The sequence below is a fragment of the Nicrophorus vespilloides genome, unplaced genomic scaffold (genome assembly GCF_001412225.1).
Source record: "Nicrophorus vespilloides isolate i.1.1-1 unplaced genomic scaffold, Nicve_v1.0, whole genome shotgun sequence".
In the NCBI taxonomy this organism is placed as follows: domain Eukaryota; kingdom Metazoa; phylum Arthropoda; class Insecta; order Coleoptera; family Silphidae; genus Nicrophorus; species Nicrophorus vespilloides.
The window spans coordinates 7,577-31,963 of record NW_017098093.1 but is presented as its reverse complement, the minus strand read 5'-3'; the positions used below and the strand labels follow the sequence as shown (position 1 = coordinate 31,963).

Below are 24,387 nucleotides of genomic sequence, written 5' to 3'. Positions count from 1 at the left end.
TTTTGACGTTTGTAATGTATTAATGTAAGAGAAAGAGGTCCATCTGTGAACGAGCGACTTTTTGAATTTGGCGCCATGGTGCGCGTTGTCCTTGCGTTTGCCCTTGTGAACCCCTTTTAGCGTTGTTGTGAATTCAATATGGCGATAATTAGTGTTGTGTCCGCCAACAAAAATATATCGATGTATCGTTAACAACAACGAATAATTAAGTGAATAAATACACGGTTTTCTGCAGATTGGGTCTTCCCTACATGCAAGCAAGAAGAGGATGTTGGGTTGAAGGCAGCTTATAAGGTTTGCGGTGGTAAATAACAGCGTGTTTGGACTTAAAATCGTTTCGGGCAACATTCGAGGAGGCAAAATCGGGAATTTCGTGTGAGATTATCCAGCCGAATAACATTGTGATACAGGTTTGTTGATGTTTTAGTTGTGCTCGGCGAGTCAGCATCACCACCAATATTTAGGTTATTTTTCTTCAACATTTAATTGACGTTTGTTTATGCTTACTCAAGCCAAACATTTGTCATTTACGTTCCGTTTTTTTTTTTCCTTCATTCTCTTGACGTTTTTTTTTAATCGTTTTCCTTCGTGCGTCAATTTCCACCGTGCATTTACTGGACTCTTACTCTTGTTTTTTAATTGCTGAACCGCCGCGGCTCAATTTAATCGCCTTGTTAAAATCCCCCCAGAAAACTACATCCTGGGTGTATATAAGCAAATCAGTTAAGGCCAGTGGACTTTTTTTGTTATAACAATTTATGTAAATATCAGGTCCCATGAATAACCTAGAAATCTGCTTTTGATCACAACACTTGATCCCAAATTCAGCATAAGTTAATGTTAATATTAAATGATCATTTCAATCATGATTATGGTAGTTTTCAAATCTAAACAAAATTTTCATTTTCTTAACCTTACATATTCTAATTATGATGCTTGCTTTTTCATGTGTGTAATAGCATATTAACTAGCTCTGACTCACATAGATATCTATTACAAAGCATAATACTACAGGAGTTATATCACTATTTTTTTCAAGCTTTTTGCTGTGATGTTTTAGCAATATTTAATTACTGTTTAAATTTCATTTATATCTAAATTAAATCTGATTGTGTTGGATTAATTATTGTGAGTGATAATATTTGAAAGTTCATAATGATTGTCTCAAAAACATTTAAATTCTTAATTACACATTTCTTATACACATAATTATATATATTAATATCAATTTTTGTTTTGATTTGTTTCTTGTAGACGGAATGTGGGACACATTAAATTGTAAAATATTATAATACAGCAGAGAAAATGACAGACACTAGAAGGAGAGTTAAGCTGTATGCTTTGAATGCAGACAGACAATGGGACGATAGAGGTACGGGGCACGTGTCCTCCGCATACGTGGATCGGCTGAAAGGAATATCGTTGCTTGTGCGAGCTGAGAGCGATGGATCTTTGCTGCTGGAGTCAAAGATTCAGCCAGACACAGCTTACCAGAAGCAACAGGACACGCTCATAGTGTGGTCGGAGGGTGATAATTTCGATTTGGCATTGAGTTTTCAGGAAAAAGCGGGTTGTGATGAGATTTGGGAAAAGATCTGCCAAGTGCAAGGGAAAGATCCTTCTGTGGAAATCACACAGGATATAGTCGAGGAGTCTGAAGATGAACGATTCGATGATATGTCTGATTCCGCGCCTCCAATTGAACTACCCAGTTGTGAATTGAGTAGGCTAGAAGATATAAGTGAATTGATCAGTAATTGTTTGAGCTCCCCAATGAGGAAGGAGAAGTTGGCAGCAGCTATAGAAAGTGAAGGCTACATACGAAAGTTGCTGAATTTATTTCACATGTGTGAAGACCTGGAGAACTACGAGGGCCTCCATCATCTTTACGACATTTTCAAAAATATCTTCCTATTAAACAAGAATGCCTTGTTTGAAGTGATGTTCAGTGATGACGTTATTTTTGACGTCGTTGGATGCTTAGAGTACGATCCGTCATGTATAACGCGGAAGAAACATAGGGAATATTTGAAGCAGCAGGCAAAGTTCCGAGAAGCAATTCCGATCCGGAACACAGAACTGCTGTCCAAAATACATCAGACGTTTCGCGTACAGTACATCCAGGATGTTGTCCTGCCAACCCCATCCGTATTTGAGGATAACATGCTCGGTACATTAAACAGTTTCATCTTTTTTAATAAAGTGGAAATTGTGTCATTAGTGCAAGAGGACGAAAAGTTTCTGACGGAGTTGTTTGCTATGCTAACGGACGTTAACACACTAGATTCTAAACGAAGAGACTTGGTGTTATTCCTCAAAGAGTTCTGCAACTACTCTCAGAATCTCCAGCCACAGGCGAAGGAAACATTTTACAAAACACTAACGAATCTAGGGATTCTCGCCGCATTGGAAATAACACTCGCCATGGACGATCAGAAGACCAAGACTGCTTCCATTGATATTCTTACATATATTGTTGAATATTCTCCATCGTTCGTCAGGGAGTACACACTCCAACAATCCAATAACACTCATGAGGTAAATCTAGTAATAAGCAGTCAATTTACAACATTTTTTTTAATTTTCTTTATTTTTTTTACATTTTTCAAATTTAGGATTCATAAATCATTATTTTTACTGTAGTTGAAATAAAAATTTATTTTTCAAGATTAAGAGTTTACTTTTGTACAATTCATATAAGCATTTCAAATTTAACATTAATAAGTAAGCTACATATTAATCATTTTATGTTACAGGACCAAATTTTACTTAACATAGTCATAGAGCAAATGATTTGTGATACCGATCCAGAGTTGGGCGGTGCTGTTCAATTGATGGGCGTGTTAAGGATTCTACTAGACCCTGAAAATATGTTAGCACAAGTGAACAAATCGGAAAAAACAGATTTCCTGAATTTTTTCTACAAACACAGTGTACAAATTCTTATAGGTGAGATATCATTTTTAGTATTGATTAACTGATTACCTATATTGCGTATAGGTAACATTTCAGTTTTCTGGACCTGGTGCAAACCTTTTAAGGTTAAAATCTTGTCTATTTAAAAAAAATCGTGTTTGTAGAATAATGCTTGTAAGTGAAAATAGATTTTCTCTGTTCAGCACCACTATTGGAGAACACAGCACACGGAGAGCCGCAGAAGGAGGATTACCAGACAGTGCAATTACTCGGATTGATTTTGGAGCTATTGTCATTTTGCGTGGAGCACCATACGTACCATATTAAGAATTGCATTTTAAACAAGGACCTTTTGCGAAGAATTCTGGTTCTTATGAAATCAACGCACAAATTCCTCGTACTTTGCGCGCTTCGCTTCATGCGCAAACTGATCGCTCTTAAGGACGAATTTTATAATAGATATATTATTAAGGGGAACCTGTTTGCGCCTGTAGTCGACGCGTTCGTGAGGAACAATGGCAGGTACAATCTCTTGGATTCCGCAATCATCGAAATGTTTGAGTTTATCAAACTGGAGGATATTAAAACGCTCTGCTCTCACGTGGTGGAGAACTACGGAAAGAGTTTGGATGATATCGGATACGTTCAAACATTCAAAACTCTCAAGTCCCGGTATGATCAACACCAAGACAAGCTAAAGGACCGCGATAGAAATACCCTTGAAAGGTTTGCTATAGCCACTCGGCTGCGGATTCTAAGGTGATTAATTTAGTATTTGTTTCAGTGTGCCTTCAATTTTGCGTAACAGTAGATACAGACGAGATCAGCGGCAGCTTGACGAGGAGGAGGAGATGTGGTTTAATGAAGAGGATGATTTTGATGATAATGAAACGATGGTGACTTCAAATACAAGCGATATATTGTCAAAGAAGTTGGACACTGACTTGGATAGTATAGGGAAGATAATTGAAAAGAATACGGACACGAACGGACCGAAGATAAATAATAATTCGTCGCAAAAGGCCACTGTTTTAAATAACAATGCTAATAGCGGTACGGCATTAGCACTCCCGACAACAAACACGGAAAATAAATCGGCCTTATTTAAGAGAGTAAGTTTGGTAGATTTGTCATTGCACATATCCATATGGTATTCTGATCTTTATTTATTTTTAGAGTCTTGTTGATTACGAGGGTGGTGATTCGGATGAAGAAGAAGAAGAGAGTGGCGAGGTGACAAAGCGGGCTCGTTTATCATAGTATCTAATACTGATGCCGACACAGGTAAGTTCACTACAAACTCAAGTGTCGCGGACCTCAGAGTGATCTCATAGTGCGATATGAACGGTCAATTATATAAGACAGTGCTGCTATGCCACACAGTACAGTTCACTAAAGGATTTGTGATACATGCATATATATAATAACAACAAATAAACTGGAAAATAAATTAAAGCTACCGGAGAGCATCCACACAACGAGACGTTCAATTAGAATTTAAGTTGTTGTGTACAGGTTTATTAACTGACTGTTTGATTATAGCACGCAAAAATTGTCAACAAAAAAAAAACAAAAAAGAATTATGTAAATTTATTTGCAGTATAAATATGAGAAAAAGTATCATCTAATATTTATTACTTCCTTTGTAAATGACGTTTTATTTCGATTGTCCTATTGATCATTTTCAATTTGCTGCAATGTTTTCAAGAATATTCATTGTTGAATTTATTTTTTCTTCAATAATTTGCCTTTGACGAACGTAAACAAATACATATGAATAATTTTCCAATGGAGATGATGGTAATCAATTAGAGAGTGAGAATATTATTATGTTATTGATTTCCTAAGTATATGTTAAAAAATGTTTAGTCCAAGGGAAAACTATTTTTACGTATTTATAAACAACAAAACAAATGGATGAATCGTTGATAAAGGATTTTATGTAAAGAAAGGAATACACATTTTACTAATTTCATGATTTTATTGGAGAAGTTATGTGAATTTACTTATAGGCTAAGTAATTAGTTAGAGTCTAGAAGATAGTATCTTATATCTTATAAAAGTGCGTGTAGTGTCAATGAATTAAGAAAAAGTGCTTAGATTGTGGATAAAAAAAATAAAGTACTTCGTACTGTTAATTGATTGATATACTTTGAGTGATCAAAATCACGCAACTGATTTTTTTGTTAATACAAAAAGAAAAAAAAAATAAGATAAAATTATTTATTATTGCGTTAACAGTATGAAGTAACAAACCAATGGAAAAAATAGACTAAACAATTTCATTCTTAACTTTTTATTTTGTATTAAATGTGATGAATAAATTGTGTTATATAACTATTTTTAAGTTCCACTCCTGAATAAAAACGCATACAAAAAAATAACAAGGAAAACAAACAAAACATTTATTTTACTTTTGTTTTGTTTCTTTTCACAGAATTGGATATCAAACTAAGAAAATTTGTAGAATGAGAATGAGAGTAAATTATAAAAAAAATCATAAGGTCTATAAAAAAATGTAAATATATATATTTAATTTATTTATGTATTCGATGTTATTCTCGTCGGATGCACGACTAAATGGAATAGATTTTTTTTATAATGGTAAAATTTATACAAATTGTAATATTATACTATTATTTAACAAAACCTTCCCCTCACTCAATCACAATATACCCTCTATTTTATTTTGTAATCCGCAATTTGTGCAATTGTATATTTTTTACTCGAAATGCATTATTTATTACTTTAAAAACAAGAATGACGACGATGAACGACAAAAGAAAAGAAAGAAATGATGTAACAAATATGGACAGCCTAGTTATATTTTTTATACAAGTCACCGTGTTTTTTAAAAAAGATCGTGCGAGGAGAAAGTATGGAAAGGCTCTATCAAATCCCCCCAACAAAAGAGAAACAAATTAAATAATTGCAACAAATGAACATGTTTTTAAACAAGGAAGAGAACTAAAAATAAACTGTAAAATAAAATTGTACTCGTTATATTTAGGTAATAAATATAAACATTACAAAAAAAAACAATAAATGAAATCATTTTTTCATTCTTTTCCTATGATCCACGTACAACTCTTTCCTCTTCTCCCGTTCTAGCTGGTGCTCTTCCCTGATCCTTTCGTGGAGTTGGCCTAAAACCTCTTCGTATCTGGGCCTCAGGTCTGTTAATTGATCATCTGGGATTTTTATCTGTTTTAGGCTGGGAATGTTGCTGCGCACGAAGCTCTTAAATTTCTCTGCATGCTGTCCAGATGCTATCGTTAAGGCCAACCCTTCTTTACCGGCACGCGCTGTTCTTCCAGCTCTGTGTACGTAAGTCTGTACCACCTTCGGCGCGTGGTATGAAATGATGCAATTCACTTCGCCAAAGTCCATTCCTCTGCACAATAAATCGGTGCCCACCAAGCTGAAATAATATTTTATTTATAAACAATTATATAAATATATATGTATACATAATCAAAATATACGCACATATCAATTGATCCGTCTTGAAAGTCCCTGAGCACCCGACTCTGCGTTTTTTTGTCTTCGTGTACAATATTGCTAATGCTCTTTTTCTGATCGGCGAAGAATAACTTTAATAAATTCGTCAATTTAACCACATCTTCTTTGCTGTTGGCAAAAACCATAGTCCGCTTCAAGTTTCTGTCTACTATCAATTTGTAAAGCATCAGTGGAGCATCGGCATCTTCGCATTCGACGTACTTGTTCTTCAGTTCCATGGGCAACGAGAATTGAGGTTTGTCTTCTTTGAACGTCGATGCGCTGAATAATTTGGGCTGAAACAAATCCACGGCTTCCAGCATTTCCGGATCGTACGTTAAAGTCGCCGAGAACAGAAGCTTCTGTATATGATTCTTCGTCTTCAAGGTGTCCACATTCAACAAATTATTATGTAAAACAGTTTTAGCTACAACAAACAAAATTAAACAACAGGAACACAAACAACAGTTTTAACATACAGTTCATGCTAATATGCTTTTCTAAATATATCAACCAGTTACTGGTATGTAATAGAATATCAGCTTCATCAAGTACTAAGTATTCCAAATGAGATAAATCAAATCCTTTAGAATACTTCAAATGTTCAATAAGTCTGTCTCCAGATGTAACATAAATGTCTACTTTGTTTATATGTCCATAGATAGGATCTAAAATAATAAAAAAATATGAATTATAAATTATTTAAAATGTTTTTTCTCTTTAGATTTACCACTGGCAACCAATAAGCGTTTCTCATCTTCATAACTGGAATTGCACAAAGCTGTTAAATGTGTATCTTTGATGAAATGGTTCAAGGTGAGGCACAATTGTTTGGCTAATATATTTGTTGGTGTCACAATCAAAGCCCTAATCTTTTTTGTCCTGTATTTAAGAAGTGAGTGAACTACAGGTAGAATAAAAGCCAGTGATTTACCACTTCCAGTTGGTGCAGTAACACATATGTCCCTTGGCCTGTAGAAATAATTCATCTTTTCATTCCTTAATAGCCATTCAATTACAGCAACTTGTACAGGGAAGAAGTAAGTTATACCTAATTCTTTAAGTTTTTCTATCAAATATGGATCCAATTGTGTTATGCTTGATATATCGACAGTTAAGTTTTGCAAGTCTTTGGAAATGAGCTCTGGTTCTGTTATCCATTTTGGTAACACACGTTTTACCTAAAGTAGATAGTGTTGAGTAACTGCATTATTGTATAGATTGATTACTATACCTGTTGTTTCTTTTTGAATTCAGCCTTTCCCAAAACAGTAAACCCTTCAACTTCCTCTTCATTTCCATTGTCCTCTTTATCAGATGTTTCTACATCTTCAATATCCACCAGATTTTGTTTTACTCTTTTCAAATGTTGCTTTAAATTTTGATCAGTGTTTAATTCAAACTCCTCATCAGATTCAATATATCTTAAAAAAAAATGTATTAATAAATGAATTGATTCGTTTTCAATTAACTTTGACTTACCTTTGAATTTGAAATAATGTATCACCCACATCCATCTTTAATGCTAATAACAATTGAAAACAATACCATGAAATAAAGTTGTTTAAGGTTATAAAATAACTACACGTGCATTGATATTTAATTATTTGAACTATTAGTTCAAAAAATGAATTCTGTTTAGATGCTAGAATGTGTAATGTTGGTTGCCTATATGATTACTAGTAAATCATTGCCCAAAAAATATATTGTGTATTGCGATATAGGCTAACTGTATCATCGAAGTTGAAAGCCTCTAGGACAGCGGTCGGGGAACCGGGGTAAATTACCCAAAATGGGGTAAAAATGAAAAATGAAATTTTTCGAATTTCATCTTTCCAAACTCAGAGATCGGTTCTCTGACTACTTTTCAAATCTTGATGTACAAACTGTGAATTGGGTTGTAGATCCTTTTAAATGTGAAATTACTAATATCTACAACAGGATATAATTGTAATACGCTTCATATCGCAATGGCTAACTAAACTCTTTTCCGAAGAGAAGACATAAAAACAAATCTATTATATGTGAGGTCTGGTACTTAGGGTCTACGTCAATATTTATTATATGAATATTAAACTATTGTTACAAAAGTAGAAGATTGAGTTTCCTTATAATTTGTGAGGTAAAACAGGTTTAATGATACACGCGCGCGATTGAAAACAAAAAATGCTATAGTATTTGTTTTGAAATGTATTAAGTACTATTTTGAAGAAAAAAAGTGTATTCTAATAACTTCAAGGCAAAATAAAAAATATTAGAAAAATAACTAATATAGTCCATGTAATATCGGTACTTTTAGTGTTAATTATTTTCAAAATTTAATAATAAATCATGTAATTAAGTTGAATTATTTTTTTTTATTGATAAAGTTGATTAAATATACACATAAACGTCTGTTTTTGAATTAAAATGTATTTGATTTAAATAGACAATTTTCGAGTACATTTACATGATATAACACATAATATATACAATTTTATAATATAATATATAGTACATAAAATGTCTACTGTAAAAATGGAACATACAACATAAAACGTGTTTAACGTATATATTTGAATGATTTAAACTTCTCGTGAAGGCCACATCATAACTCGCAACGTAACAATTTTCAATTAATTTATTGTCAATGATGAATAAATGGATTTTTGGTAATTATCTGTAATTTTGTAACAAACTGAAATAAAAAACATTTATAGTATAACTAGATGCAATTTACTTCTTCATTCTTAAACATTTTACATTAATATATATATATATATTTCCCATACAATTTAAAAATGTCTATATACTGTTATTTTTTAGTCAATTAATTAATTTATATATATATATTATTTATTTTTATTATCCTCAGATAACATTAATATTGGTTACATTTGAGCAAAATTATTTACATATATACACACGCCTTTGCACGTACTGCTAAACATTTCCAAGTTATTGGACGGATCCAATTAATTACAACTAAATTCGAATGTAAATACATATGGCAGTTAAATAAAACATTTACATATTTTTTTAAATATATATATAGTTTTTATATATTTATATATAAATTAATATCACACATCTAACTTATATTTGAATACATTATATTTCATATGAAGCTAATTGATCTTTAAATATTTATGAAATTAATAGAAGTAAAAGATTTAATTCAAACGAAAAACAAATATCTCTTTCTCTCTCTCTCTTATTTCATTATATATATATTTATGTTATACATCATTGATTTCACAGCTATAAAAAACTTTTATACAATATTTTTTCTCCTCTCACCAACAAATTCGGATTGTTAATAATGAATGATTGAATGGAATGGGGAAAAAGTTAGAGGACCAACGGTCCCTTAAGATAGTTCGTTGTGACACTAATACATCCAAACACATAGTTAATTCGGAATGTGCTCACAAAACACTTAAACATTCTTCAGAGTTCTCTCTTTCTATATATTTAATATGTAGGTACTTTTAATTTCTTATCTCTTTTTTCGTTTTATTTCGCTATTTTTTTATTTCCTTCTCTTTCCTCAAATTCCTATTGAGGATTTAATGAAACTCCACTTGACTTGGTCAGAACCTAGTGGCCGTAACGACGCGTGGGAGCGTTGAAGTTATTGTTGGAGCCCTAGTAGATACATCTAGTAGTGGCTGAAGGGCCTGAAATATGAGAAATAAAAGCTATTAACATATTTGTCACGATGTATAAGCGAATATTTCATTTAAAAAGTGGTTTTGAAATATACTCCTAACAATCGTTTTAATCAATGTGTTTAGTTTTATGTCAATTTAATTGCATGCAGACACTTTTCAATAAAACAACGTTTCAATGATAATGCACAAAAGTTGTGAAGAGTATACTTACGCTTGCGTCCCTGGGAGTTATCAATGGTGTCTCGGCGTTCATTGTATCATGATGCAAATGAGAATCATCTCTGATCTGGCGGGGCATGTAAGTGGGAAGATGCTGCATTCCCTGAAAAGTAGAGGGATGAGGTGGGCTGAGTGGTTGCATGCAGGTCGGAATCCGTTTGTTTATATCGATCTGAGCATAGACGGTGGGCTCCTGTCTTCTTATTACGGACATTGGAATGGCCTGTTGGTTGTAAATGACGTGCGGCATTTGCTGGTTGCCAATGGATAACTCTGCGTATGTTATTTCGTCGTTCTGAAAACATAGTCGAAAGCACTTGTTAGATGTAAATATTAATGATATTTATCTGTACGCGCTTACCGTCTTGTAATCGTATGGGATGTTCCTTAATTTGGGACTCTGCATCCGGCTGTACGTGCGTAACGAGGCGTTGTTGAGCCGCTCGAAGGCTCGTTCTTCATCCTGATAGTCCTCCTCCATGTTATTTTGCGGTATTATATCAGGGTTTTTCTCTTCCAGACTATCAATGCTGTCATTAAGATCTTTGTTCAAGGGTTCAGTGCTGGCTTTGTCACCGCTTCCGGCCACACACCTCCTCCCCGAAGAGGAAAGCCCGCCGTCATCGTAGTCCTTATCGTCATTTTCGCCGCCGCCGCGTAATCGTATCACCACCACTATTATGATGGCAACTAATATTAATGCGGCAACTACTCCGATTAGCGCACCCAATATTGGCGTAATGTGAAGAAAGACAGGCGTCCCAGCTGCAAGCGAACGAAAACAAAGTGAAATTAAGCATAACCAGAGCTTTGATGCAATCAACTGATATTTTAATTGAAATGGAAAAGAGAAAGACCAAACCACCGTATTTTGATGTTGCACGAATGCCGGATTCTTACCGCCAGTGCGGGTCGCTGCTGAAGGGGCGTAAATAATGGATGCATCGCTTATAACGGACTTGGCCGTCATCGTCCTAACAAAAAGGAGCAGAGTATCGTGGTCGCGAGGAAGCGTCGTGATAGTAATAGCTTCCGGTGTGTGAGAGGTCGCCGTGCCCAGGAGCAGTCTAGTGTTGGCATCATAGACTTGTAATAGAAACGTCGAAAACTCTTCACCTTCATGCCTTTCCGGCGCCCGACATTTGATTTGCAGATAATACAGGGTCTGCTGTGAAACCGTACAATTTTCCGGGGGCGTCGGTTTTCGCGATTTTAATGCTTCTAGTAAAGAAATATGCAAATAATAATAAACTAACAAAAAAATAAATAAATACAAAAATCAAAAGGCGCCGAATAAAATTGGAGCAAGGAAACGATTACGTGAATGTTTTAATTACCTGTATGTTTTTCTGCTGATTTCAAAGTGAACGCTTGCAGATGGTTCAGAGCGCTGCGACCCTTCTTATTTGCGGCGTACAAACCAATGTCGAAACCTAATCCGGATTCGAGGCCGGCCACGGTGAAGACAGGACTCGGCGATGTCACGTTGCTCACTAATTTGCGGGATTGGGTGTCGTAGACCTCCATAACAAACACTTGGCGGAGTCCGCCGTCAAAACCCTCGATGCACTCGACGTGAACAGATTCTACTGTTTGGTTCTGTATAGTGCAATTTGACAAAGCATCCGGTTTTCCTGTATGAATTGTATATTTATAAGTAATTAGTGTTGGCTGGATATACGACAGGGTGGTTGGTGGTGGTAACGGATAGAACGTGTTAAATGGCCTATGAGTAATTACCGGCGGGATTTATGTAGAAAATGCACGGCTCCTTCTGGACTCCGATCTCGTTGCGACCCCAGCAGAGAAGGGTGCCGTAATCTAATTCGGTCATCGGAGTGTATGCGGCCACACTTCGGGACCGGTCCGTAGCTACATGGGATTGGGGTATATCAATCGCTTCCGCGCTATTATTAAACTTCCACGTGAACTGGATATCCGTGGGATTGCCTTCTAGTTCGCAAGGTATTCTGGCTATCTCCTGTCGAGCCACCCCGTAGATTTTCGGTTGACCTGGCCTGCATACCGGAGCAACTGCAATACATTTTCTTTATTTTATCTTCTCGTTTCATTACCATAATACAACTAAACACAGATCTCATTACAGTGTTCAGTTATACATTTATTTCATTAATTCCAGCATATTTACTAAAAACTATAATTGATTGATTGAATATTTTCTGAAACCGGCGCAACCACTAAATCATATAATTTTAAATATTGTTTAAAGTTTATAACGCAGGTGTTCCATATATAATTATTTTTATGAATGGAAGTATTAAACATGTAATATATTAAATGGATCGATTATTATTTAGTAAAATAATTTAGTTGAATTACTAGGAAAAACAATATTTCTTAAAAATTGATAAATCAGATAAAATGGCATTAAGTTTAATATAAATAAAAGTTTTTTTTTATTTGAAAGTGCAATAGTGAAAGTGATATGTGGAAATAAATCAGTAAATCTTGTTTTGAGTACCTATGACTGGGAATAACAAACACATTCATCATGTTATTTGGACACGTCTGGACGGACAGGCTCTTATGGTTGATTCGGATATTGTGGATGATGCGGGTGGATAAAAAGCAGAGGGCGTAGGAAGGATAGTCAAATATAGTAATAGCTGAGAGAGGATGAGCTGGTCTTACATTTCACATCGAGCTGAACGGGATTGCTTTCTCCATCTCCCTCATGATTGCTTCCGACACAGGTGTAAAGGCCCGTCCTAGCCCTCGTTACAGATTGCAGAACGAGACTCTGATTGCTGACTATAGTTCCAAGCGTGGCATTGCTGAATAACATTTTGCCCTAACCAAAACCATACTCGTTAATACATTATGCTTTGTTTGTCATTTATCAACACTCACATTGTGTCTCCAGCTAACACGGTAGACCCATGGATTCGATTTGATGTTGCACTCGAAGTAAACGTCTACACCCTCCCTGATAACGCTTCCATTTAAGTTGCTTCCAAGTTCCAAAGTCACCAAAGGAACATCTGGAAGATTTAATAATTAGGCACTCAGACTATGAACAAGCAATTGTTTCTTAATGAACTAAATTGGAATCGCGCAGCAAGGACACCTTTTGAGATAGTCGAGATTATATAATTTTCGAGTTCGAACTTACGATGTATATCCAGTTTCCAGCCGTCTTCTATACCACTATCCGGAATAAGTTGCTGCTGTCCGCGGCATGACAAATATTTACCACCATCGTCGACCGACGGAACAAATGTTAACACACTGGTAGTTGTATTGCTATCCGGACTCGTCTAAAGCAATAACACAAAAAATAAATACATACACTACAAAAAAAAAATACAAAACAGGATATAATATCCACATCCATTTGGCTCCTTTTTGCAGGCGTTCAATAGAACTACGCTACACGCAATTTTATAGTCGGCCATATAAACCGCGCGTAATGCTATTTTTATCCTTTTGCCAAACGTTGGTTCTGATAATTTAAGATCTGATTGTTTTAATTAAAACGAAACAATGGGAAATGTACCATTTTTCGTTGGCATTAGTTTTTATTTATTGTCCTGTTTGTGCCCATTAGTATAACAGTGTCGCATATAGACAAGCATTAATTACTTCAAATATTGTTATTACGGAAGCTGTTTTCATGCGATTGTAGTAGTCTTCACAGAAGCAAAATTTAATCATTCTTAAACTTATATTGAACATACATTATACAATTATAGTAATAAATTATTGCAAAATCACTCATTTTAATTAGTAAGAAATTCCTAAATCAAATAAATAAATGAAAAAAATGAGACAAAAATAACTCTGAAGTTTACTATTAAAGACGAAATCATTCAGACAATTTTTCAAACTGTTCAAAGTCAAACGACGAATAATATTAGTATCATTTTGCTAAGCATTCGAAAATGATAAAAAAAACTAATGTAGAAATGAAACCACAGCAAAACTCACTTTAGGAGCAATATATTTCATATAATAATATCATAAAAAACACACAAAAAAGAACATATATAAAATACAGTCGGGATCAAAGGGAACGAATAATATAAACGTCTGTTATTGCGTCTTAGTTACTGAGCCCACAGAAGATATTGCAATACATGTTTCCTCGATGAGCATTCCTAATGAATTATTTATGAATATGTTTTATAAATTCAGTTAATTATACGAATCTGTCTGTGTTTATATACTTTCCTACCATATAGTAATGTATTATGATGTGGCGAAAGGCATTCTGTGAGATGGTAGAAGGAATATAAATGCATGGAGGTGAGAGGCGTCGCGACAATATTTCATTTCGCCGTCAAAGTAAGCATTTTTTATTGTGGAGTTCGCGAGCGTGCCTTTTTAGATAAACAGAATTGCACTGTCAACTCTCGGCCGTGCGCAAATTAGAAAAATGAATGATTGTTCCAGCCATATAAGCATTCAAGCTGACATTCGGTCCTGAAGAACGGAACGATGATGTAGATGCAAGTGCACGAATAAAAAAATATTGTTAAGAAGAGAAATTATCAATCGGAGCGGGCGCACTGCATACGGAATTCAGGGCGCGTACACTATTACTTTTCTTATCTGGCATATAAAAGTGGTGGGGTGTGCGTGTGTTTATATATAAAATAGCAGAAGCATCATATGGAAGTTTCAAATCACATTTTCTGAAAATACCCCGGACGTGCTACTGTTATATTCTATACAGACTGAGAGATACGATCACAATATCATATTGCGAAAGAAGGGATCAAAACTTCCTAGCCTGTAAACATGAAGAAAAGCTTCCTTTACTATTACATCCTGCAACTGATAGCGCCAACTTTGACCCGCGTTTCTTCTAAACTCATGCAACAGAAAATATATCTTCTTTCTAACACTCAAAGAGAGATTATTATTCCATAATATTTAAATATTTAATTACATTGTTTTTAATTATTGAATATTTATGAAGAACAAAAAAAACATTGTTAAATTTACAAATGAGTAGTTTTATTTTATGTTTATTTCAAGAACTTAATAGTAAACATAATTTATGGTACACATTCAAAGAAATGTCATTCCATTCTAAAGAACTTAATATACCTTTTCAGTCTATAACGAGGTCGGCAAACTGATCTTGCGAGCCTCATGCGGCTCTTTAGGAAATTACGTGTGTCTCTTAAGTAAAATTGAAAATAAAATAATCTTAATATCAAACATTTTTTAAGGCTCTCGAATACTCGAAAATTTGCCGATACTGCTTCTTTTAAAATGTACTAAAATATTTTGAAAACATCCATATTTTAATATGATCAAAATTTTTACAATAACAGCATTAAACTGTGTAATACAATGAAACAAGTAATTACAAAAAAAAGCAAATTGTTTTCATCCATTTATTATGTACAAGTTTGCACATAAAATAGATCCACCTAAGCAAAGTTTTGGATGTGTGAATCCTCCGAGGGAAGGAAACTTTTCACAAGAACAAAATAAAAAGAAATGTCGAGATCGCACAGATTTGTTAGGCGATCCATGTAAAAAAATACATGCAGCAATATCCTGTTCGACGTATTTTCTTGCTTTTATTTGTAATCTTATTTGCTCTGTAGTTTAATGCAGCACACCGTACGGCATTGCTATTTACAACATATTGTAATGAAGTATGAAAATGATGAAACTCACGAACGTGAATCTACATTGCATTATGGTATCGATTTCAACGTATTTTCAGGAACGGAGCTTGGAAAAAAAGTTTGTGATTGCAGCAGGAAATCAAAGTTAGAGTTGTATAATGATCAGAATTGAATTTGTGCCGCCCAATCATCAGGAGCATCAGCAGTTGCAAATTTTATTACAGGAGCAGAGAATGAATCAAGCGTAGCGCACCATTATTAGACGGAGTTCACTAATAAATCTTAATAAATGTTAGGGCGGTCATCGACAAAGCAAACTATTTGAACTTCAGTCGCAATTTAGGTGCAATTTCCGGAAACTCCCATTGTATACGAAACGGGTATATATATACCAACGTACTCGGAGAGACCGCGAAACTTGAAATATTGCGCAACTTGCAAATGAAATACCATAAGTTTCTTCAAGGACATACTTACAACAACAAAACAAACAACAAAAATGGAACGTACCGAGCGAATGGGACATTAAAAATAGGATAAATAAACTTTTGAAAGATTATATTTAGAGTTAGGTTTCGTTGATGCTACTCGGGCCGCATAATAAAATTTATGTAAACTCTGGTCGACGAACTTTCCGTATAAAGTAATATAAAGTTTAGATGTAATTGACTGTACATTATATGCTCATCCCCCGATGTACGTTTTCACTCAAAATCAATACACTAAGACCACATGATTGTTTCCAATATTTACTAGCTTTAAAAGGATTCATTGACAGTAATTATTTTTCTAATAGAAAAATGTGTAACAATATATGCAAAAATATCACATTTTGTTAGTAATAAATATTGTGATATGATAAAAGCATGAACGTGATTTGACTTAATAAGTTATCGCGATCAATCTATTGAAATTAATCGTGATCGACGCAATCAAGCTTTTCCTTGATTATTTAAAGGTTGCTATTTCTATTTTTGCTTATTGAAAAGGTAAAACGCAAATGCAAAATTGTTACCTTAACGCAAAAAAGTTCTACATAGATATTTCTAATTAATTTCGTTGCAATTACTTAATTAATTAATTTAATTGAAGTACTTCATAAAAAAGTAATGTCCTACAGTGGGATTTATTCTGAACTACTCGACGAGAATTCATAATTAATTTAATGAATGATTAAAGTCAAAGTACCTACCTTGACGTATTATTTTATTTGTGTAAATGAAGTTAAAAGGAGCTTTAATATTTAGGTTTGCAAAGTATATTAACGTTAGGACTGCAATTCGATGTAGATTCCTGCACTTCAACGCCGTGTACTTGCTTACGGTAATACTGTCGAGACCTAATATTTATTTCGACCCGAATGTACGCAAAAAGACCGCAACAATAAATCTTCGTGCTTGAAGTTTACTGCTGCAGTATAACTCTACAATATATAAAAACTCTTACTTCCGTTCAATACAATAAATGGAAATTATATAATGAATATTTTCTTAGAAAGTGTCGGCAACTCCTTTAGAGTAATGGCTCTTTGCTCTATCAATTATTATTATTTGTATCAATTATTATTATTTGTAGTGAAAATACGAATAAAGAAATAATATGAATGTGAATATGGGATCCAACGTACGGACAATATTCGCATTAAGAACTTTGCGGTAATAGAATTAACTGTAGGGGCACGCAACTTTGCAAATTCCAAATTGCCAAAGTTGCAGATTAATGCGACATGGAAAATAAAGTGAGCACGTTAGTTGGTTAATATTAATTTACGTAATTTAATTCGTGCCGGTCGCATCGCTGTAGGCCCTATCCCAGAGGATCTTTGGTTTCTGTTTGCGAAGTTCGATTTCCTCCCCAGCGATAGGACGGATGACCTCTTCCATCCCAGGTGCCATAACTGTCACCAATAAACTATACGCTGTCGTTTATACAGGTAATAAATGTCTGCCCGACTTAACATTATCGCTTATGATACACCCCGAAATGTGTATATGATATTTTATTATCACTATTGCCGATTTCGCATTCGGTGCTGCCACCCCTCTACCATCTCCAGTAATTCATCACGTCGTAATATCGCAAAGATTGTAAATCGATAATGCTAAGCATTTGGTTTGTCGAAGGGGAAATTAAATATATTTTTGCATTTTCAACAAATCCAAGATGATCATTAGTTTGCAACTCGTTATATGAAATCTTTTGGCTCGTTTCAGACAAACGTGATAAAGCATGAATAGACATCATCGTAGTAATTACGTTACGTCCGTCTTCTCAACAACAACTGAAGTACGCACGATAATAGGATGACATGACTATAGAGCAATGGAAAAATCCGCGGAAGGAAGTTGCGCACGTTCGTAATTGCATTGCGGTTATGGACTCCCATTATGGTCGTACATTTAGCAACGCTTAAACTTACATGTATTAGCCCTTTGTGCTTGTAAAGCTATCTTTATTATCATATTGCGCCGTAAAACCTTTATTTCATTGCGGTGTAACCGTGATAACATAATAATCATTACTTCGGGTTTAATTGCGCTATAACTTTCTGCCGAATATCTACATTAATACTATGACCAAATTAGTTGCATAAAGTTTTCTTCTTATATTTCATATCATTTTCACTGAAATACGATCACTTGCATTTACTGCAAATTCAGTTAATACTTCATTAGTAATTCACTTCTTTGTGTTTAAATACATTATAATGTTTTGATTATATTTGTTGCTTGAAAGTTCTTTATAATTTTTATTAAAATTCTATATTATCCTTCAGATTTTAAACTTAATTATGTATATAGTTACATACAAATTCATATTTAATCCATGTACCATCCTATATATTTATGAGTGTATTTGTCTCGAGGATTTGACGTTATATACATTGTCTCTTGCATTTTTTTTTGTAGTATGTACTTAAGAATAGGTACTACATAACCTTAGTTACATAAAGCGCTACAGAAATATAAAAATGTGTGCGAGAAAAATTGAAGAGCACTTACCGTCTCTCTGGTGTTTTTCATTTGGACACTTCCCTTCCACCAAGTGATCGTAGGCACAGGTCGGGAGCCGACGACCTCACAGCTCAGCTCATAAGTATTCTCTGCAGATAAGGGCCTGTTCTCTCCCAGCAATTTGACCCAAAGCGGGCGCACTGAAATTAAGCGAGAACACTATGAACAAAAGAAGCGAGAGAAAGACAGAAAAGAGAAAAAAAAGGTGGAGAAAATGGTGGAAGTGGAAAGAGATGAACGGGGTGAGCTTAAATCATCGTCCTGAACACGCATTATAATTAGTTTGCGAATAAAATTTCAACTCGCCTTCGTCGCTGTTGACAAGGGTGAAATCGAGTTAACCATGAGTACACAAAACTGCATGCCAACTGCCGGAAATTTTCAATGGAACGCTAGTACATACCGGGTACTACAAGTATGGGTTTTCTCGAGCACAATTATTTCACATTTCAGAGTGTGCAAGAGAGCGGGAGCGAGAATGAGATAGTCAACGGTGAGAAGTGTCAGCCAGTGACGAGGGACGTTCTATCGTGCAAATGTAATGGTAATCACTCAAGTCCTTTACACACCATTGGTTTCTTTTATGTGGGTATTATACAAGACAGGATAAAATAAATAATATTTTATACATTTTCAATTGAAACTCAATGATTTGCATTTATTGGGAATATTCTTAAAAGTGTTATACAAATATGTCACATAATATTAGATATATAACATGCAGTCCTATCATGTGACCGCAGTACGTGGTGATCATGCTTGTTAACAATAGGCTATGCAGAGTACCAAGGCTTTGAACGGTGCAGTTATATAACATGTCCATGTCCTGTTAATGTGGTGAGCGCCCTCGGATTGCAAGATAGGTGTCTGCTGCGGTTCGCTGCGTTTTACCTTTGACGCCGTTCCCTGTGTCAAATTCACGTTTTAAATTGAAATTCATCCCCGAATAATTCGAAAATACCGAACAAAAATAAAAGAAAACAGAAAGGAAATGAAAACCACCTCAGTGGTGTTGAGGAAAATTTACCAAGAAGTCTTAATTAAAACAAATTATTCGCGGTTTAAATAAATATTTCTGTAGCAGCTTAAAACATCCACTTGTTTAGAAGTTTACAATTAGATACAGCAACTTGTCCCCGCGCCGCAAGGGAAATCTTTCAGCTCCTCTTCGTTCTCTCTCTCTCTTATATATATATATACGTAGGTAGACTCTATTGCCATTACATTAATATGGATCTCGTTTTGGTCCTGGACTTTAATCGTAAATACATATATTCATAAACTATCCCTTTATGTACGTTACATGCTATACGTATGCATGCATTTAAATTCAAATTGTCCGGAACTACCAAAAACTTGTAATGAACCCAATTTGCTGGCCGATTACTTTTAAAAGGTCTCTCCGACCATGCCACCCCCAAACAACTCCCATGCATACACTAAAGTTATTATCGGTCGGTTTTAATGCCTCCATGATCCGTCCCTAGTTAGTTAGATAGTACATAGTCATTCAATTAAGGGCGGGAGCGAAAAAGCTGTTCCGCTTCACTTAGTGACAGGTAACTATTAGGTTAACTCTTAGTTATATAGACACTTAATTAAATTAGAATAAATAGTTTAGATACTCCTCAGTATAGAGAGGGTCTGCCATTCAAAGCCCAAATTAACTTTGTCGTCTACCCCTTCTATCACGGCGCAAATATTGCTACTATATTCTAAAGTCAATTACAGCCATAGCGAACGCATCCCTTTTTGTAATTTCCGTTTTATCCGAGATTTAAATTCATTTAATGCGCAAAGCTTTACGTTTAATTTTGAACTTAATCAGACAATTGAGGTCAGCTGTAACGCTGGATCCATCGGCATCGCATAAAGTGCAACGTTTTACAAAGATTGTTGTAAAAAGTTGTTAATCATGTAAAAAAACCATTTCCATTCAACAACAGTAATAATGATCAATTAAAATAAAATTTACAAATGATCATCACAATTTATTTCATTTATGCTTTTTTTTTATTCATGTAACGTAATATAAATTATAAACAAAATGGAAATATTGAAAATATGAAATATTTAAATTTCAATGAACGTGAACAAAATATAGTAAAAACAAAATTTTCCCTATATTAAAAAACGTTTCATGGTTTTAATCTGTATAATAGTTTCTAAACAATATAAATTTTGTCACAAAAATAACTTTGTCAAAAAAAAGTAGTTGGATTATGTGTTGAATTAATTAATTCGTTGTTGTTTTTATTTAGAAAAATAACGTACAGTAAGTTTTTGATTCGATTGAAGAAGCAGACGTGTTCGTAACGGTGACTCATAAAAAAGGGCAAAGCGCTTACACAGAATGAAGGTTTAATATTGAATTGAGCTATTTGCATAATTATGAAATTTCGGTGGAGTCGCCGGGTCCTCGCTTTGGGCTGCTGCATAAAATATGAATCCGGGTCTGGGCCCATCGCCTCATCTCACACGGAAAAATATTATTGCTTACAAATGGGGCCCAACGTTTTCGGATCGAAACTTCCCTCGCAACTTCCATAAATGTTACGGTCAGTTTCCGAACTAACAATGCAGAGAGATGGTGGGTGGGTAAAAAACACACACACACATACACGAAGTGACTGGGGGAGTGTGTTTTACGATCCTGTAGGCGGCCAACTTTCGAAAACTTTTCATATTTCTTCGACGCGCACAAAAAATATCTATCGGGTCGAACATGATTTGTGTGTCGTAAAATAGTCGGGGACATTTGTAAAATAGGAAGAAAAAGTACGAGTATGTTACACGTGTATGTATCCAAAGAACTGAGCATATTTAATTTCTTTGGATGAGCTTTGTGAAGGGCAGCAAAACATCGGGTCGGTCATTAAGGTTGGTGAGCTTTGTTTAAAATTAGTTCGGATTAAACTGACTGAATTTATTACATCGCACTCTCATTAATTAAATTGCCCTTTGCACCCTCCGTCATTCACCATTTTATACATCCTTCTGTTGTCATTCATTAACTAATTTGTTTCTACTTTCCATTGATATTTTAAATTTGTATTTTGTAATTATGACTATTTTTGCAATTACTTTATTGTTAATTTTTTTATTCGTATTTATTAATACTTGATACTTGAACTTTGGAAATATTATTTAAAATTTTAACTTTTAAAAATATTATTTCTTTCTTTCTTTTAGTACAGAAAATTCCGATCAATTATTTCTATTGTGCAGAAAACTTCTAACCAATATAATGCGATTTCAGAAGAACGTAAATAAAATGGATTACGTACATTGATAAAAACATAAATCGGCTTTCGATCAAAAGCTTGTTATATTCATGTTGTAAACTTTTTCGTCACTCGTATTTCTTGTTTTTTTTTCTTCACTTCTTTTGTACAATATAATAATATAAAAAGAACAGACAATATGTGGTGAATCGCATAAAATACGACTGTTTTTAAGTTTTAATATAATAAAGAACCGCAAGACTCCGAAACAACCAACGTAACGAAATTACACGAATTGTACGCGAGTTTTATTAACTTACGTTTCGTAACCGGTAATTGAAGCAAATAAACCCCGTCGGCATTCCACATGCATAAATTTTGTCCTTTTTTTTGTTGCAACTTAATCATTTAAATTGTGGAATTGTAATTGAATAAAAAGGGGTCCCTTGTCATTGCTGATGATTTGGGTATCACCTTCATAGAGTGGAATTGGTTGTAAGCTGATCGGTTAATCCTTTAGGATTGAACCCCTATAGCTAGTGTTCTGGGTTCACTTAATAACAATGATGCGAATACAACGGTGCAACTGTTCAGAATGAGATATTGTTAAATATTGAACGAAGGTAGAATAATGGGTTTTGATCGATAGTTAATCTACATAATGTAAAAATTTCATTCTTTTAAACCATAGGTTTTAAAGTTATTGATTGTCAAATGTAATCACCTATAAAGTACTCGAATTATAAGAGTTTTTCTATAAAATTTGATTACATATTTGATATTTCCCATTTTACAACAACAATATTGTAATTTAAGTGAAGTATACCGTCGTAATTGAACTGAATGTATATTAAATTTATATTAAAATCCATAGGATTTAATTGATCGAAAAGCAAAATATCATGTTTTAAATAATATAAATATTGCTAAGTTGGGTTAGTTTCGATTGGATTGGAGTCAGGAAACGATAAGTTTTGCCTCTTTTACGAAAATAAATCGATGAGTTATGGAAAACATAAGTTTACCTATCGTGAACACACATTTTCCATTCGTTTCGAGTGGAGGAAAAGATTATATACACTATCAACAGCTCCAGCCTCGCTGCAATACATCTCAATGCTTAGACTGGCGTCAATCCATCAACGACACGACACCTTTACAAATGACTCTGCAGCAAAGTTCAGCAGTTTATTTTTCCTTTCCACTCCTCTCGAATCATTTTTATTTACTTAAATAAACACACCGAAAGCGAGAAATCTCCGATATTATAAATTATGTAAATAGGGGAGTCATTCTAATATCGATGTAAAAGGTTTTCGCTGTTGGGCTTTATCAGTCGTCAACAATCCGGCGTTGAGGTTCTCGAAGAAATATTTTTAAATCCAGTAAGCTCTCTGTATTTCGGCGTGGAGGGAGCAACATCCCAGTTGGTTGCTGGGGTGGCGCGGGTGGATCGCTCGTAAATAGGGAAGTTGCGGTGGTCCGGAAAACCGACGAAACAAAACTAGTTTTGGTTTACTGGATGCGACGCAGTGCCCCGAATTAAACGCGAATTGCAAACAATAAGTTGCAATTTCTTGTGTAATTAAATGCACACAACTGCCGCTGCAATAATTTACTTAATTAAATATTCGGCTTCGTGCGTTTTATAATTTAATACTTCAGCTGTTTTAAATTTCAAACAGTTTCTTCCTTTTTGATTTGAGGTTTACCTTAATTGGAATCTTGACCATGCGGTTTACAATTGTGTCTGCAAACTGATAAAATCATAGCAATTTCATCAAAATATTTTTTTGGGAATATTGCGTTTGAGAAAACTTAGTTATAGAGTTAAAAAATATTACTGTCTCGTCAAACTTGTAAGTATACTAGTTTCGTTTCATGTTTCCTACTGCTTTTTGAATAGTTATTACAATGATAGATTAAAATAAAATAGTAATAATATAATAAAATTCAATAAGTGCAATGTAAAAAGCAATGAATGGTAAAACAAATTCAGTTTGTTGAGTTGTTGAAATGGTGATGAAAATAAAACGAGAACAAGCTAGAATGGATACCGCTTTTGTGGAGATGATATACGGGGGTTAGATTGGTTGATCTGTCGGAAAACAAGGAAAGCGGCGAATTAGCAGCGCGTGTTGCGTAATCCCGCGCTTATAAATTATTTAAGTTCATCGAAATGGCATTCGGCGGGGGCCAATTAAAAGCAACGTGCGGTGGTGGTGTTAGGGAGGTAGGAAGGGTGCATGGTAGG

At 34.4% G+C, this 24,387-nt stretch overlaps 3 protein-coding genes across 7 annotated transcripts; 1 reads left to right on the top strand and 2 right to left on the bottom strand.

Moving 5' to 3' along the window:
* The first annotated feature begins 130 nt into the window (after positions 1-130).
* Positions 131-6,214, top strand: LOC108561673 (serine/threonine-protein phosphatase 4 regulatory subunit 3). 5 transcript variants are annotated; one of them, XM_017919721.1, is made up of 7 exons: positions 131-410; positions 1,255-2,538; positions 2,757-2,949; positions 3,105-3,642; positions 3,689-4,028; positions 4,093-4,200; positions 6,130-6,214. In XM_017919721.1, exons 2-6 carry the CDS (start codon positions 1,306-1,308, stop codon positions 4,174-4,176), a joined length of 2,388 nt encoding a protein of 795 aa, XP_017775210.1. In that variant the 5' UTR covers positions 131-410; positions 1,255-1,305; the 3' UTR covers positions 4,177-4,200; positions 6,130-6,214. The 5 variants fall into 5 exon arrangements, with proteins under 5 accessions (XP_017775210.1, XP_017775213.1, XP_017775212.1 ...); XM_017919724.1 differs by lacking the exon at positions 6,130-6,214 and having other exon boundaries at positions 3,120-3,642; positions 3,701-4,028; positions 4,093-5,256; XM_017919723.1 differs by lacking the exon at positions 6,130-6,214 and having other exon boundaries at positions 3,120-3,642; positions 4,093-5,256.
* LOC108561674 (ATP-dependent RNA helicase DDX51) lies at positions 5,321-8,001 on the bottom strand. The gene is made up of 6 exons (XM_017919725.1): positions 7,900-8,001; positions 7,652-7,841; positions 7,148-7,598; positions 6,897-7,085; positions 6,406-6,844; positions 5,321-6,337 (listed from the first exon to the last, which is right to left on the bottom strand). The coding sequence occupies exons 1-6, from the start codon at positions 7,932-7,934 to the stop codon at positions 5,968-5,970; spliced, it is 1,674 nt and encodes a 557-aa protein (XP_017775214.1). The 5' UTR covers positions 7,935-8,001; the 3' UTR covers positions 5,321-5,967.
* Positions 8,002-9,609: 1,608 nt separating this feature from the next.
* Positions 9,610-19,049, bottom strand: LOC108561652 (the record flags this gene model as incomplete). The annotated part of the gene is made up of 10 exons (XM_017919684.1): positions 9,610-10,076; positions 10,282-10,584; positions 10,651-11,054; positions 11,190-11,510; positions 11,627-11,923; positions 12,030-12,323; positions 12,942-13,101; positions 13,161-13,291; positions 13,423-13,567; positions 18,898-19,049. Coding segments are annotated over 10 exons (2,294 nt in total), but the record flags the coding sequence as incomplete, so codon positions are not given.
* Positions 19,050-24,387: the final 5,338 nt, after the last annotated feature.